This window comes from Gouania willdenowi, chromosome 16 (assembly GCF_900634775.1).
Source record: "Gouania willdenowi chromosome 16, fGouWil2.1, whole genome shotgun sequence".
NCBI classification, from domain to species: domain Eukaryota; kingdom Metazoa; phylum Chordata; class Actinopteri; order Blenniiformes; family Gobiesocidae; genus Gouania; species Gouania willdenowi.
Window position 1 is genome coordinate 8,437,631 of NC_041059.1, and position 12,533 is coordinate 8,450,163.

Consider the following 12,533-nt stretch of genomic DNA (forward strand, 5'->3'; position numbering starts at 1 on the left):
CGGTACTTTACATATTGCAATTTAGCTACTGCTTTCTATATAGAAAAATGTGCTAATGCTACTTGTGGCTGTGGCCCAAAAATGATTCATCCTTTAGAAAACAAAAATACTTTGACCTTGTTCATGTTTTACTTTTACTCCTCCCATAGAAAACAGCAGTGATTTTATCAACACCTGCAGCCTCTTCCTTTTTTTTCTGAGCCAAATGCTCTTTTTTTTATTCCTAGTGACTGTGTGTGTGTTTGTGTTTGTGAAATCCTGTGTGTTTAATCCAAACAAAGCCAAATCTCCCTGGATTGTAAATAACAGTTGGTTATAGCAGGGAAGCGCTTCTAAAGCCAACCAACAGGGGACCCTGTGCTTCACCAACACTCCCAGTTCTGTTTGGCTTGTTCACGACTGCGGAGGCTTGTATAAGTGTGCGTGTGTGTGTGTGTGTGTGTGTGTGTGTGTGTGCGTGTGTGTGTGTGTGTAGAGAGAGAGAAAAAAAATGTGTGACAGAAGGAGAGTGTGGAGAAGAGCTGAAGAGAGTGTGCGACAGTGAAAGAGAGCATAGAAAAGAGCATAAGTAAGTGTGAAAACAACAGGGAGATTGGTGTGTAGAGCAAATCAAATGCCTGTGTGTGTTCAAAACACGATCTGATCACTTGAGACGGAGCATGTTAAGACACAACGCCTGAAACTCTTTCTTTGTTCCTGTACATGGAGCTGTAAGTGCCTCTATTAGCTGCGCTTAGGCTCAAATAGCCAAAATTTGAACCTCAACGTTTCACCTCAAGAGAGAGAAATTACACGAAGAAGCTCCGATTTGTTTCCACTTTTACAGTAGTTAAATCAGCAAATGTGAAGCCTCAAGGAAAGTTTAAGGCCTTTGAGATTTATTTGTTTATCTTCCTAAATTTTTTCTTTCCTAAGAGTAATAAACCTAACGTTTAGGACTGAGATGAGGTCAGATAACTTAACATAAAACTCAACAAAGCACAACATATAAAGCTTTGGTTGGAGGTTGGCCTCTTTTAGAATCCTAGCCCATTTTATTCTGAAGTGCCTGGCAGGCGTGGAAGTCTGGGTTCATATTTCTCTTCCTCCACATGAATCAAATGATTTGATGAACTAATTGCATGATTTAACTTGCATTTACCGTTTTTTGATGGTTTGTCCTTTGTTCATTAAAGGTGTATGATCATCATTAAATTACCAAAAAAAACTATTTTTCCTTCACGCTTCTGCTCTTTTTTGTGCTTAATTTGACTGTGGCTAGCACAGCTGTCAGGAAGCTATAGGGCATGTTGTCAGTGATCCTGTCTACACACAGCAGCCCTGGGGATCATTATCCAGTGTGGGACTTTGACATTCTCCGGGAGAAAAACTGGCTCTGAGACGAAGATGAAGAAAATAAAAAAAAGGAAAAAGCCTCACAAAGTCACAGAATGGGTTCTTCTCAGGCCTCATTCTGACCTTAGGGAAAGAAATTGTCTTACTGAAAAGTTTTTCCAGAGCTCTTTCTCCTGCTCATGTGGAAGAAATTGTATTGTTTTCAGCAGGATTTGAGTCACCCAAGCATCAGCAGACATTGTTTTTTTTTTTTTTTTTTTTACATCAATACACCTATTGTATTTTTTTTCCATTCTTCTTTTTCTTTAAACAATTTTCTATGTTTTTTCTGACAAAGTAGACAATTATAATAGTTACACTTCACACATCAATCATCCATCTATCTTTTTTTTTTTTTACCTAAAAGTTATAAAGTGTGTAAGATTTATGGATTAACTCGTCATGCAAAATAATAAGATGAATAAATACAATAGATAATAAATAGAATTTATTCTGCACAAATATCTAGTGTATATATATATATATACACACACACACACATCTATCACAGCGATGCTCAACGCGTCGATAGCGGAGACATTTTGTGCCGATCGCGCTCGTGGGCCGCAAGACTTCATAAATGAATGAGAACGACATGGTCACGTATACCAGAAATGAAACCTAACGATTCAGCTTCTGACCTCAATTTGAGGGGGCGCTAGTGCACTAATCTGTTCATTTACAACCTCTAATAATAAGTGGAAGAAGAACTTTCTCCAGCCCCAAATCTGCTCACAGACGATCACAGTCACACCGTCCCAAACAGGTACAGCATTGTTAGACAAACTACATGTGTGGAAGCCATTGAAGTTCTTCTAAAGAACAAAGTCAGCTACACATACTGAAACGCTGTGTGTTACTGACTGGCGCCGCTAAATGTGCTTTTTTATTGTGGTTTCATCCATAATAAATCATGTAGTCCGTCACCATCATGAGTTTGTCAATTCCTCCATTTCCTCCTTTACTGGATCATTTGATTCCTTCCTGTTTTCTAATCAATATACCAACTGATATCAGCAATAACCCAAGTGTTTTTTTTTTGTTTAATTCGGCTTTTTGTGAGTTTTCCTGTCTTTACTTCTTTACTTCACTGTTGTATAAACATCAGCCTCTCAGAGAACTAGAACAAGATTTAGGTTAATACAGACGAGGCATTAGTGCGTGTTCTGATTCAGTGCAAAGATAAAATTCTTTAACCTGGGTCTTTATGAAGTGAGCAGCTGTGTTTGGTGAGATAAACAAACTGCAGACCATCACACTTTCGCAGGGTTTTGGTTCTTGCCACGATGAAATGATAACGCTTCATTTTTACTCTTAAACTTTATTGATTGTATTTACATTTTTAAAATACTGTGTTACTACTTGAATATTATCATTGTGTTGTAATATTATACAAATATGTAATAATTGTAATAGTTAAAATATTACAATCTGATTAGTTACAGTTATAACCCCCCAACAAAGTAGATTGTGAAGAGCTCTCTGTGGTTGAAGTAGCTTGCTAGCCGAAAAAGGTTGGGCACCCCCGTTCATCTTCTTTGCAGAAACTGCCGAAAAAAAATAATTTGTGGCTATCATCTGCTTTATTTCTACCTTTGATATGCTTTTTATTTTCCTTTGACTTCAATTTTCTCATCTCAGTTTTAAGATGATCTTCATGTCTAGTTTAAAAATACAGTAGTTGTTTTCTAATTCATGTTGATGCGTTACAAAAACAGTTTCTGGGAAATACAGATTTTAAATTTAGATTTATCAGTGTGATGTTTTGCTATTTCTATTTATTGACCTCTGTTAATTTTTCTCTGCTTTTTCGATACCAGGTGACGTTCACCAAGCGGAAGTTTGGCTTGATGAAGAAGGCGTACGAGCTGAGCGTCTTGTGCGACTGCGAGATCGCCCTCATCATCTTCAACCACTCCAACAAGCTGTTTCAGTACGCCAGCACCGACATGGACAAGGTCCTCCTGAAGTACACCGAGTACAACGAGCCCCACGAGAGTCGGACAAATGCAGATATCATCGAGGTAAAGCGTGGAGCGGGAAGGAGGGAAAGGGGGAGTAACTGCATCGTTACAAACCCTAAAATGGTTGAGAAAATTGATTAGATTGATTCGACCAAAAGTCAATTCTAATCTCATTTAACTCTCTCTGAACTCCTACTTAATTAAGTTCAGTTCAAACCAGTTCAATAGAGTGACTGTAACGTTCTGTCCTCAGGGTTGGATTCCTGCAACACTTTGTTTTGTGGGATTTTTTTGGAGATAAACTCCAAAATTGAGGCCTGGAATAGATTCCTCCGGTAACTTCACCAAATGTGATAGGATTTCAATTCACATGGCTGCTCTCTCAGATTTAAGAGTGATAAGTTGCTGATTACAGCAACAAAAAACGTGCAAAGGTCATAGTTTACTGCAGAAAATATGAAAAGAAGAGTCTGGAGTTATTATTTACTTCTTTTTTCACCAGTGTGTCATCACATCAATATTTTTTCTTTACCTTTGGAAAATTTTAACTAGTTTTACACTTTAATCTTCGTATGGGTTGTCTTTCCGCAATGTTTTTCTGCGTAAATATTTTCACTCAACTCTACTTGGCTAATGGATACACCCTGAAATGTGTGCGTTCTCAGTTAAATATGCCATTTACGCATATACTGCCTTGTCATCCTTTGCACTTCTTCGCCTGGAATAAGTCGAGTGACCCAAGAAGGTGAAATATTAAATTGCTCTTGCATGTTTGGATGCAGTTACAATCCACGCCACACATGCCAAAAATATTCCAAAAGAGATTCAGAGAAAGCTTAAAATCTATTCAAACTGTCTCTGTCACAGAGGTTTTTCCAATATATTTTCCCTCTTTCTTTCTTTTATCCTTATTTGTTCGACAATAATGTAAAACTTCAACATTTTCCTTTTTCCACAACACCATTCACTGATCTGAAACAAACACAAACGGTTCATTGATGATTATCAGTTATTAGCTGTGTTTCCATTACATTTGAAAATGTGCAAAATCTAAATAACACAATAAAAATGGGTAATTTCAATGCTCAAATATTGATAAAAAGTTTTTACGCTTGCATGAGGAGGTTTTTCAGACGTTTTGATATTGAAATATATCGCAAAAGCTCAATGGAAACACTTTTTCCGCAATTACACGTCACAGAACGTGACATACCAGGTCACATGTCACTAGTCACTTCTCTCCAAGAAAACATGTCAATTTAAATTGTTACGTTGTCCTTCACCCGATAAGGACTTTTCAAATAAAAAAGGGACTTGATTTTTCTTAATGAATTTCAATAAGTGTTAGAAAAACTCCACGTTTTGTGATTAAAAAACAAACAAAAACTGCTTAAGCGCTAGCTGGAGAATAAGGCCCTAAGTGAGGAGTGCACATTTGAATCAAACCAGAACACAAACCCTTAACTTTGAATGTCTGTTAAGTTTTGCAGCAGAACAGTTCACCAACAGTTCAGTCAAGTGTGACCCAACGAGGTGAACTTCCAAAATATGTGGATACCACTTTGATCGATCGCAGCTGAAACTTGGTGAAGTTTGTGTGCTGAATGCAAACAAAGCAAAGAAAGTTGAACTCAGACATAACTGTGTCTGTGTGACCACTGCAGCCTTAACCACAAGTTATCATTGTCAGGCCTATTCTCGTCTACACTGATGCAATAGTCCTTTGGCCTAAGCAACCGTGTTTATAGTGCTGCATTAAGGGTCCAATCTTAACTTGGCAACACTTTTTAACAAGACAATAAAGCATTGAGCTGTTAACAGAAGTAATCACAGCAGGTGTTAAGGGCAATTTAATGCAAATGCAAATATAGTATATTCTTTAGTCAACACTGCTTCTGTTAACAGCTGTGTGGTATTACTTAGGTAGTTTGGTCTGTTTGCAAAGGTCCAATATGAATGTGAAGTTTTTTTTTTTAGCATTTCCTGTTCAATCTAATCAGTTTAACAAACTATCCTGTGTGAATGCAGCCTGAGTGTGACAGTGTTTAAATATGAACATTGTTTCTCTTTTAATGGTCTCGCATTTTTCCCGTTTACTTTCTTATTACTTTTATCACTTTAAAAGCCTCCTGTGGACAGGTGCTGCAAATTAGCACGTGCTAACACACTTAAAACAGTACATCTGGGTCATAACCAATGTACTGTAGTTGGGATCTCCACATCAAATGAACAAATGCATAAAAAATAAGCATATTTGCTGTTAAGCTATGCATGTAGCAATTAAATACTTTGGATTGTTTGGGTTTTTGCTATCTGATGTAAATCTTGACCCTTTTTCACCCCTGTTTACTGAGATCCCCTATATTTTTGGGTAACATCTGTATTCTTGAGTCCTGTTATTGGTAAAGAGTGGATTGTTAGTTTGTGAGAACAGCATCTGGAACAAAGTGGGAAAGTCCCAGCTCAAACTAGCCACCAGTCAAAGGAAGTAGCTGGAAAATAACATTCCTTCATTAGCATACTGATGAGCTGAGAGGTCAGAGCTGATGTTAAAAGGAGAAGGTGTGAGTGCAATCATTGAGTTTGGTTTTCATGTTTGTCTAGTAAAAATCATTTGTTTCCTAACGTCTTTGGTCCCCTGGGGGGGAAGAAGCTGCGCTGGAGTTTGTCAAGCGAACGCGGCACACATTCACATGCCTTGCTGACCCTTTTATACATAATGGTCCTCTCATGAATTGAACAAGAGATGGTTAGATATGATTCAGTGAGCCGTGCACGCTGCAGCGCAGCACTTATGCTTCATATGGGGCGTTGACTTGAAGCTTCTCGCTTTGGTGAACCCTCGAGCCAAAAGTCACGTTGGACACTCAGGCCAATATATCGATCGGATCACACTTATCATAAAGGCTGTGTTCGAAATCGCATACTAGTGCACTACTCATACTAAGTCTCACATCAAAATGAGTATGTGGTTCAAAAATACATTGTATTTATTGAGAACGCGAGAAATACACAGATGTACTATATCGTGACATTTTTGAAGTATGCACAGTGAGCACTAGTCATATTCAACCGCCCCATGATGAATTGCGAGCGGAATGTAAAATCGTCCTGGGACCGGTTTCAAGCTAAAAGTCAAACATCCCCTTTTCAAAACAAAATTACCTCTTCTTGTCTTCCATTAGTTTTTTTGACGCTTTTGTAAATAGGGCTCTTATTTTGAAGTTCACCAGAAGTTTAGTCAGTAGCACAATGGAGGGTCTCCGAAAATTTCCAAAATGTCGGAATGAAATGTGTTTCCATGAGTTTTATGGATCAAATGACCACATGTTGATGTTCTACTTTGTCACTTTCTCGCTTAAAGTGTTTTCAGAACTTTGAAAGGTGGATAATTAACAGAGATAATTAGCCTCAGTGTGATTTTAGTCGTGGTTTTAGTCGTTGTAGGTTCAAAATTAATCTTGGGGAAACTTGAAATTATACTTCAATGGGAACGCACATCATCGGTCATAATCCTAATCATGCTAATAGTATATAGTAGAAGGTATATACTCATTGAGTGTGTAGTTTGTAGTACGTTCGTATGCGATTTCGAACACAGGAAGATACTTTTCTTTACCGTAAATGAAACAGACGAATACACACAGATTGTGGTGTGATTAAAGTTTTACATGTAACATATAGAGTATTTTTAATATTGTTTAGTCACCATTAAAGAAGTTTGGTTGGAGTATTGAGTGGGATAATGAGGGTACACTTGGAACTCAGAATAAACAATCAATCAAATCAAAATCAAATCAATCATATTTCCTGGCTCTGATTGAGGCAAAACCTTAGCTATTTCTCTTCAACTAGTTGAGTGGTCTGCTCATAGCTGAATGACAGCTGGAAGAACTGGAAATCCCAGAAAAAGCCTGACTTTTTAGTTATTTTGTAGTGCTCAAATTCTTAGCTTTTTCTCTGTCAGCGATGCCCACTGGACACTCAGGCCAATATAATGTCGATCTCCCTAGTCATAGAGGCTGTGTTTGAAATGGCATACCAAATTAGTATGTAGTGCGTTCACATTAGATAGTATGAAAAGATTGAGTACAGTAGTTTCCGAATATCTCTGAAATGTCGGCATGTTTTTGCGAGTTTTATAGATCCAATGACCACCTGTTGATATTGTACTTGGTCACTTTCTCATTTAAAATGCTTTCAGAACTTTCAAAGGTGGCGAATCAATGGACATATTTGGCCTCAGTGTACTTCAGGTTTTTGTTGTTATAAGTTGGACTGGCAATTTCAAACACAACCAGAGACTTTTCTTTACCCTATATGAAACGGACGGACAAACACACGGATTGCGGTGTGCTTTAAATTAAACAAATAGAGTATTTTAAGCCTATCTTGTTTAGTTACCATGTAAAGAACTTTGGTAGGGGTGTTAAGTGGGATAATGAGGGTACAGGGTGTTTCCTGGCTCTGATTGAGGCAAAAATGAAGTTGTGAGTGGTCTGCTCACTACAGAGCTGAATGACAGCTGGAAAAACTGGAGATCTCAGAAAAAAGCCTGACTTTTTAGTTATTTCAGTGCTCAATTCTTAGCTTTTACTCTGTAAAGTCAGCGATGCCCACCAGGTTCCCAGTTGAGGTGACCTTTGACAGGAAGTGATGAGTTTTATTTATTTATTTATTTTTTTTATCAAACTGTCTGATTAATCTCATGGTCTTTCAAGAGAATCATATGACCTCCAAATACTGCTGGAAGGCATCCTCTTTCTCTCCAAAGCTAGCGGATGCATTTCAGTCCATCTCCAAATATGATTGGGTGGTTTCAAACTATGTTTTTGCAGAAACTCTTTGAAGACACATTTGGTTCCCAGTATCTATTAAAGTTTTTTGCCTTTAACCAAATGTTTCCACTTAAAAGCTGAATATTATTGTAACTAATCAAAAAAATGCAAAATTCATGTGAAACAAAAGCACTGAACTTTGAGAAGAAATACAGGACTGAATTATTTCTGTTGGCCATGCTCTTTAAAAGCTAATAAATGCCATCATGCATTAGTGTTAAAAACAAGTCTAAAGTAATAGAATGTGCAAAAGGGAGACTTTTCTGAGAGCATGGTACTCCCATAGTTGTACAGTTTAGTGCATTTAGTGCATGAGGCTGAGAGATTATAGATGAATAAGGGCACAAGGACTTTGGGGCCAAAGCTGAATGCTCGAAGGGGAATATTACCCAGTAATTGCTGGAAAATTGGTGAAAGCGTTAGTGAAGCAGATTAATCTTTGGAGTGGGTTGAAGGTAGGATTTTTTTTTTTCCTTTTTTTTCTGTCACTTTCTTTGCTTTTCCCTTCGTCCTAATCTCCCGATTGACTCGGTCATGATAGTTTTTCCTCCTCATCCTCGTCCTTTTCTTTCCGCTCCGTTCTGTGTCAGCAGTAAAGCTTTTCTGTAGGCTGTCTCTGCAGCTGCAGATGGCTCTATGTGTGTGTCCGTGTCTGTGTGCGTGTGCGGGTGCGTGTGCGTGTGCGTGTGTGTGTGTGTGTGTGTGTGTCATGGCAGGGCGTTGGGCTGCTTCGGGGCACATCAGCTCAAGCTCCACTGGCTCCGTTTGTGTGCATGCATGTGCTTGTGTTTTCAAGTGTGTCTTTCTGTGTCGCTCTCTCTTTAGGTGTGTTCACCAGTGTGTGTGTGTGTGTGTGTCCACCTTTCTCTGTTTGCATGCTTTGTAGTGGCCCATGAGAACTCCTCATACAATATTCAGACTTGGTGAGCCTCTTGGCCGGACGTGCGTGTGTTTGTGCCAGTGTGTATGTGTCCTAGATGGGAGCATCCCTCTTCTTCTTCTGCGCTTTATGTTGCCCTCCCACCGCCTCATCGTCTCCACCATCCTCTCACTGGGGCCAGGAGGCATTTACCGGCACTCTCCAACATTTGTCCTTAGACGTCCCCTTCTCCAGATGTGCTGCTGCGGTCCCCACACCACCTTGTTAGGCGGGTGTCAGCGTCGTCATCCCCCTGCCATTTCCCATTAATCTTTGTTATTATTTTGCATTTGCGATACAGCGACGTCAACACAATCATTCGTTGCAAAAGTAGAAACAACCACTAAATGCATTTCAGCACAAACAGCCAAAGTGGAGTGTAAATAGCGTCTCAAAATGCTATTCAAACAATTTTTGGCATATCTGTGTTGCCCATGTCTTGAAGCTTAAAATTTTTTGCCTTCACATACACATAAAAATAAACAGGACACCAAAGCACTCTTGTTTCAGTAAACATTATTTTGCTGGAGACTTTTATAACTCAAGACTTACTTTTATTTGTGTAAGTTGTGTAGAACAAAAGCCATTTCAAATAGTATCTGTGTTTATGTGTTTTTTTATGTTTGTACTTTAGGACCCACAGATTTTCATATTCTTGTCTTCAGAGGTGAAAGTAATAAATTACAAGTACTCACGTTACTGTAATTGAGTTGCTTTTATGGGAACTTGTACTTTTTTGAGTATATTTCTAAATCAATAATTTTACTGAAGTAAAGTAATTTGTTACATTTCTACACCCAATCGTTACTGTATAAATTATTATTTTTTTTGTGATAATTTCTTTAATGGCACATTGAACATAATCCATATGTTCTTAGTTGTGCCATTTCTGATCAACGCCCAGCCACTTTATTCGGTTCAGGTTGGGGTTTCTACTTGGGCTGCACAAGTAATCGAATTTTAATCTTGATCACAATTTTGGTTGCCACGACTATATTAACCTGATCATCAGCAATATTTAGATTAGTTTTTAAATTCTTGGGTCAATTTTTTTTAAAAGCTTGATTTTGCTCTGTTGTTTGTTTAAAAGTAGTGCATTAAAAAACACAGATGTTTCCCTAGTATGATAAGTAATGGTGTTTTTATAATTGTGATTGCAATTTTGATCAAATATAATCGTAATTATCATTTTGGCCATAATCATGCAGCCGTAGTTTCTACCTATAATGTTATTTCTTTAAAGCCTTGGAGTTTTTTTTGTTTTGAATTAAATTAATTGGTGTTATTTTGTTTAAAAAATAATTGCACATTTTGACAAACCTTTCATTTTTTACAGATGCCTTTGTGGAAAATAAATGAAGTTCCAATTGTGCAAGATTTCATCTCTTCCTTTTTAAGTTTATGCATGAGATGTTTACTGTATGCAAGGGAAAGTAGAACGCTTTATTACCAAAAATATACGTGGGGGGTGAAATTAACTAGTAACTTTTACTTAAAGTACTATTTCATTGAGCTACTTTTTACTTGTGTTTGAGTTTTTTATGTATGACTTTGTTATACTTGTACTTAAGTACATTTTCAATCAAGTCTCAGTACTTCTTCTTGAGTAGGAAATACACATCTGCTTGTCTTCTACAATTTCTCATTAAACATCTTCCTTTTTAGTCTTCTTTCACTTCCATCCATCCATCCATCTTCTCCCGCTTAGCCGTTTCCAGGCCAGAGAGACATAGTCTCTCCAGCGTGTCCTGGGTCTTCCCCGGGGCCTCCTTCCGGAGGGACGTGCCCTGAACGCCTCACTAGGGAGGCGTTCAGGGGGCATCCTAATTAGGTGCCCGAGCCACCTCATCTGGCTCTTCTCGATGCGGAGGAGCAGCGACTCTACTTTGAGCCCCTCCTGAATGACTGAGCTTCTCACCCTATCTCTAAGGGAGAGCCCAGCCACCCTACGGAGGAAACTCATTTCGGCCGCTTGTACCCGTGATCTTGTTCTTTCGGTCATGACCCAAAGTTCATGACCATAGGTGAGGGTTGGAACGTAGACCGACCTGTAAATCGAGAGCTTCGCTTTTTGGCTCAGCTCCCTTTTTACAATGACGGACCGGTGCAGACTCCGCATCACTGCAGACGCCGCACCAATCCGCCTGTCGATCTCTCATCTTTCACTTCCTACCAAGGCTTTTTAAAGAAAAACACAATTGGAAAAACTTTTGTTTTAACTCACAGATGGAATTGGAATGTTGTTTTTTCCACCTCACATTTATTTACTTATTTCTTTTGAGTTCGCGTTTGTTAAGGACCAACTCCTTTATGTCATATCCTTTGTAATCTTCCTTGCCTCCTCCCACAGCTCTGACGCTGTCCCAGTCCAGGCCAACCAGTGGGTCCTCCGCTGTAGCATTTCTTCTTGTAATGGGCTTTTATTTTGATGTTGCACATTTACATTTCATTTTTGTTCAATAAATCTTTTTTTTTGGACCACCCGCTCCCGTCTTGCGTTCCCCGCCTGGTTTGAGCCGTTTTCCTAGACCTATACCATCCTATAGCTCGTAACATCCTTCAACTGAAGCGTATGGCCTGTGATAGATGGAAGAGCTTTACAGGAGATAATTTCTTGCTTTCAGTACTTGTTTAAAATTAAAGGCATAGACCCATGATCGGCTTCAAGGTACAAAACACTCTGTACACACGTGGATTTGAATGCAACTTGATTAAAAAAGGCAGGTATCAAAAAAGATGTTGAAATGTACAGCGCTCACAAAAGAGTACAGCTACAGCAGCATCCTTGGAGGGACATTGTTGGTGGAGGACACAGCTGAGAAAAGATGGGAGTATAATTGGACAGTCATAACGTGCCCGTTTGCTGCTCTGCCCCTGTGAGTCTCTTCATGCAAGTGCTTTTGAGTATAAATTATGAAGTGTAGATATATTCACAGGCGCACACACACAAACGCACGCACGCACGCACGCAGGCGAGCGAGTACACGTGCATGCACACACACTTTCATAGTTTGTCACACTGCATGTCCTGTGAAAGCATGCAGCAATGTTCCAGATTGCCTTAGAAGCACTTAAGTGTGCACGGAAGCATGTGCACGCTCGTGCGTGCGTGTGTGTGTGTGTGTGTGCAGACCGAGGACTTATCACAATGTTGGACATTCCTTCACTGTGGTGCAAAAGCTGAGAGGCAACGCATCTGTACACACAGCCTTTCTCTGAGATGCACGTGCTGCTCAAAAATGTGTGTCTGTGGTCCTATGTGTGCATGCGTGTGTGTGTGGTGTCGGGGGGGGGGGGGGGGGGGGGGTAGCTTGCTTGCTTCTCCTGTCAAAATGTGTTAATCCACTTGACTGCAGATCCCAATCAGGGCAAAGAAAGGAGGAGAGCAAAGAGGAGTGAAATGCTGAAAGTCACTGATGAATAGCAAACAGAGAAAGC

The 12,533-nt window shown here is 39.2% G+C and overlaps 1 protein-coding gene across 8 annotated transcripts in view; it reads left to right on the plus strand.

The window, feature by feature from the left end:
* The window catches only part of mef2d (myocyte enhancer factor 2d), a 131,548-nt gene that overhangs the window by 58,549 nt on the left and 60,466 nt on the right, over window positions 1–12,533 (plus strand). For all 8 annotated transcript variants that reach the window (XM_028469919.1, XM_028469926.1, XM_028469924.1 and 5 more), the window contains exon 3: window positions 3,195–3,398. In XM_028469919.1, coding sequence (XP_028325720.1) covers window positions 3,195–3,398 — 204 coding nt within the window. The remainder of the gene's footprint in view (window positions 1–3,194; window positions 3,399–12,533) is intronic.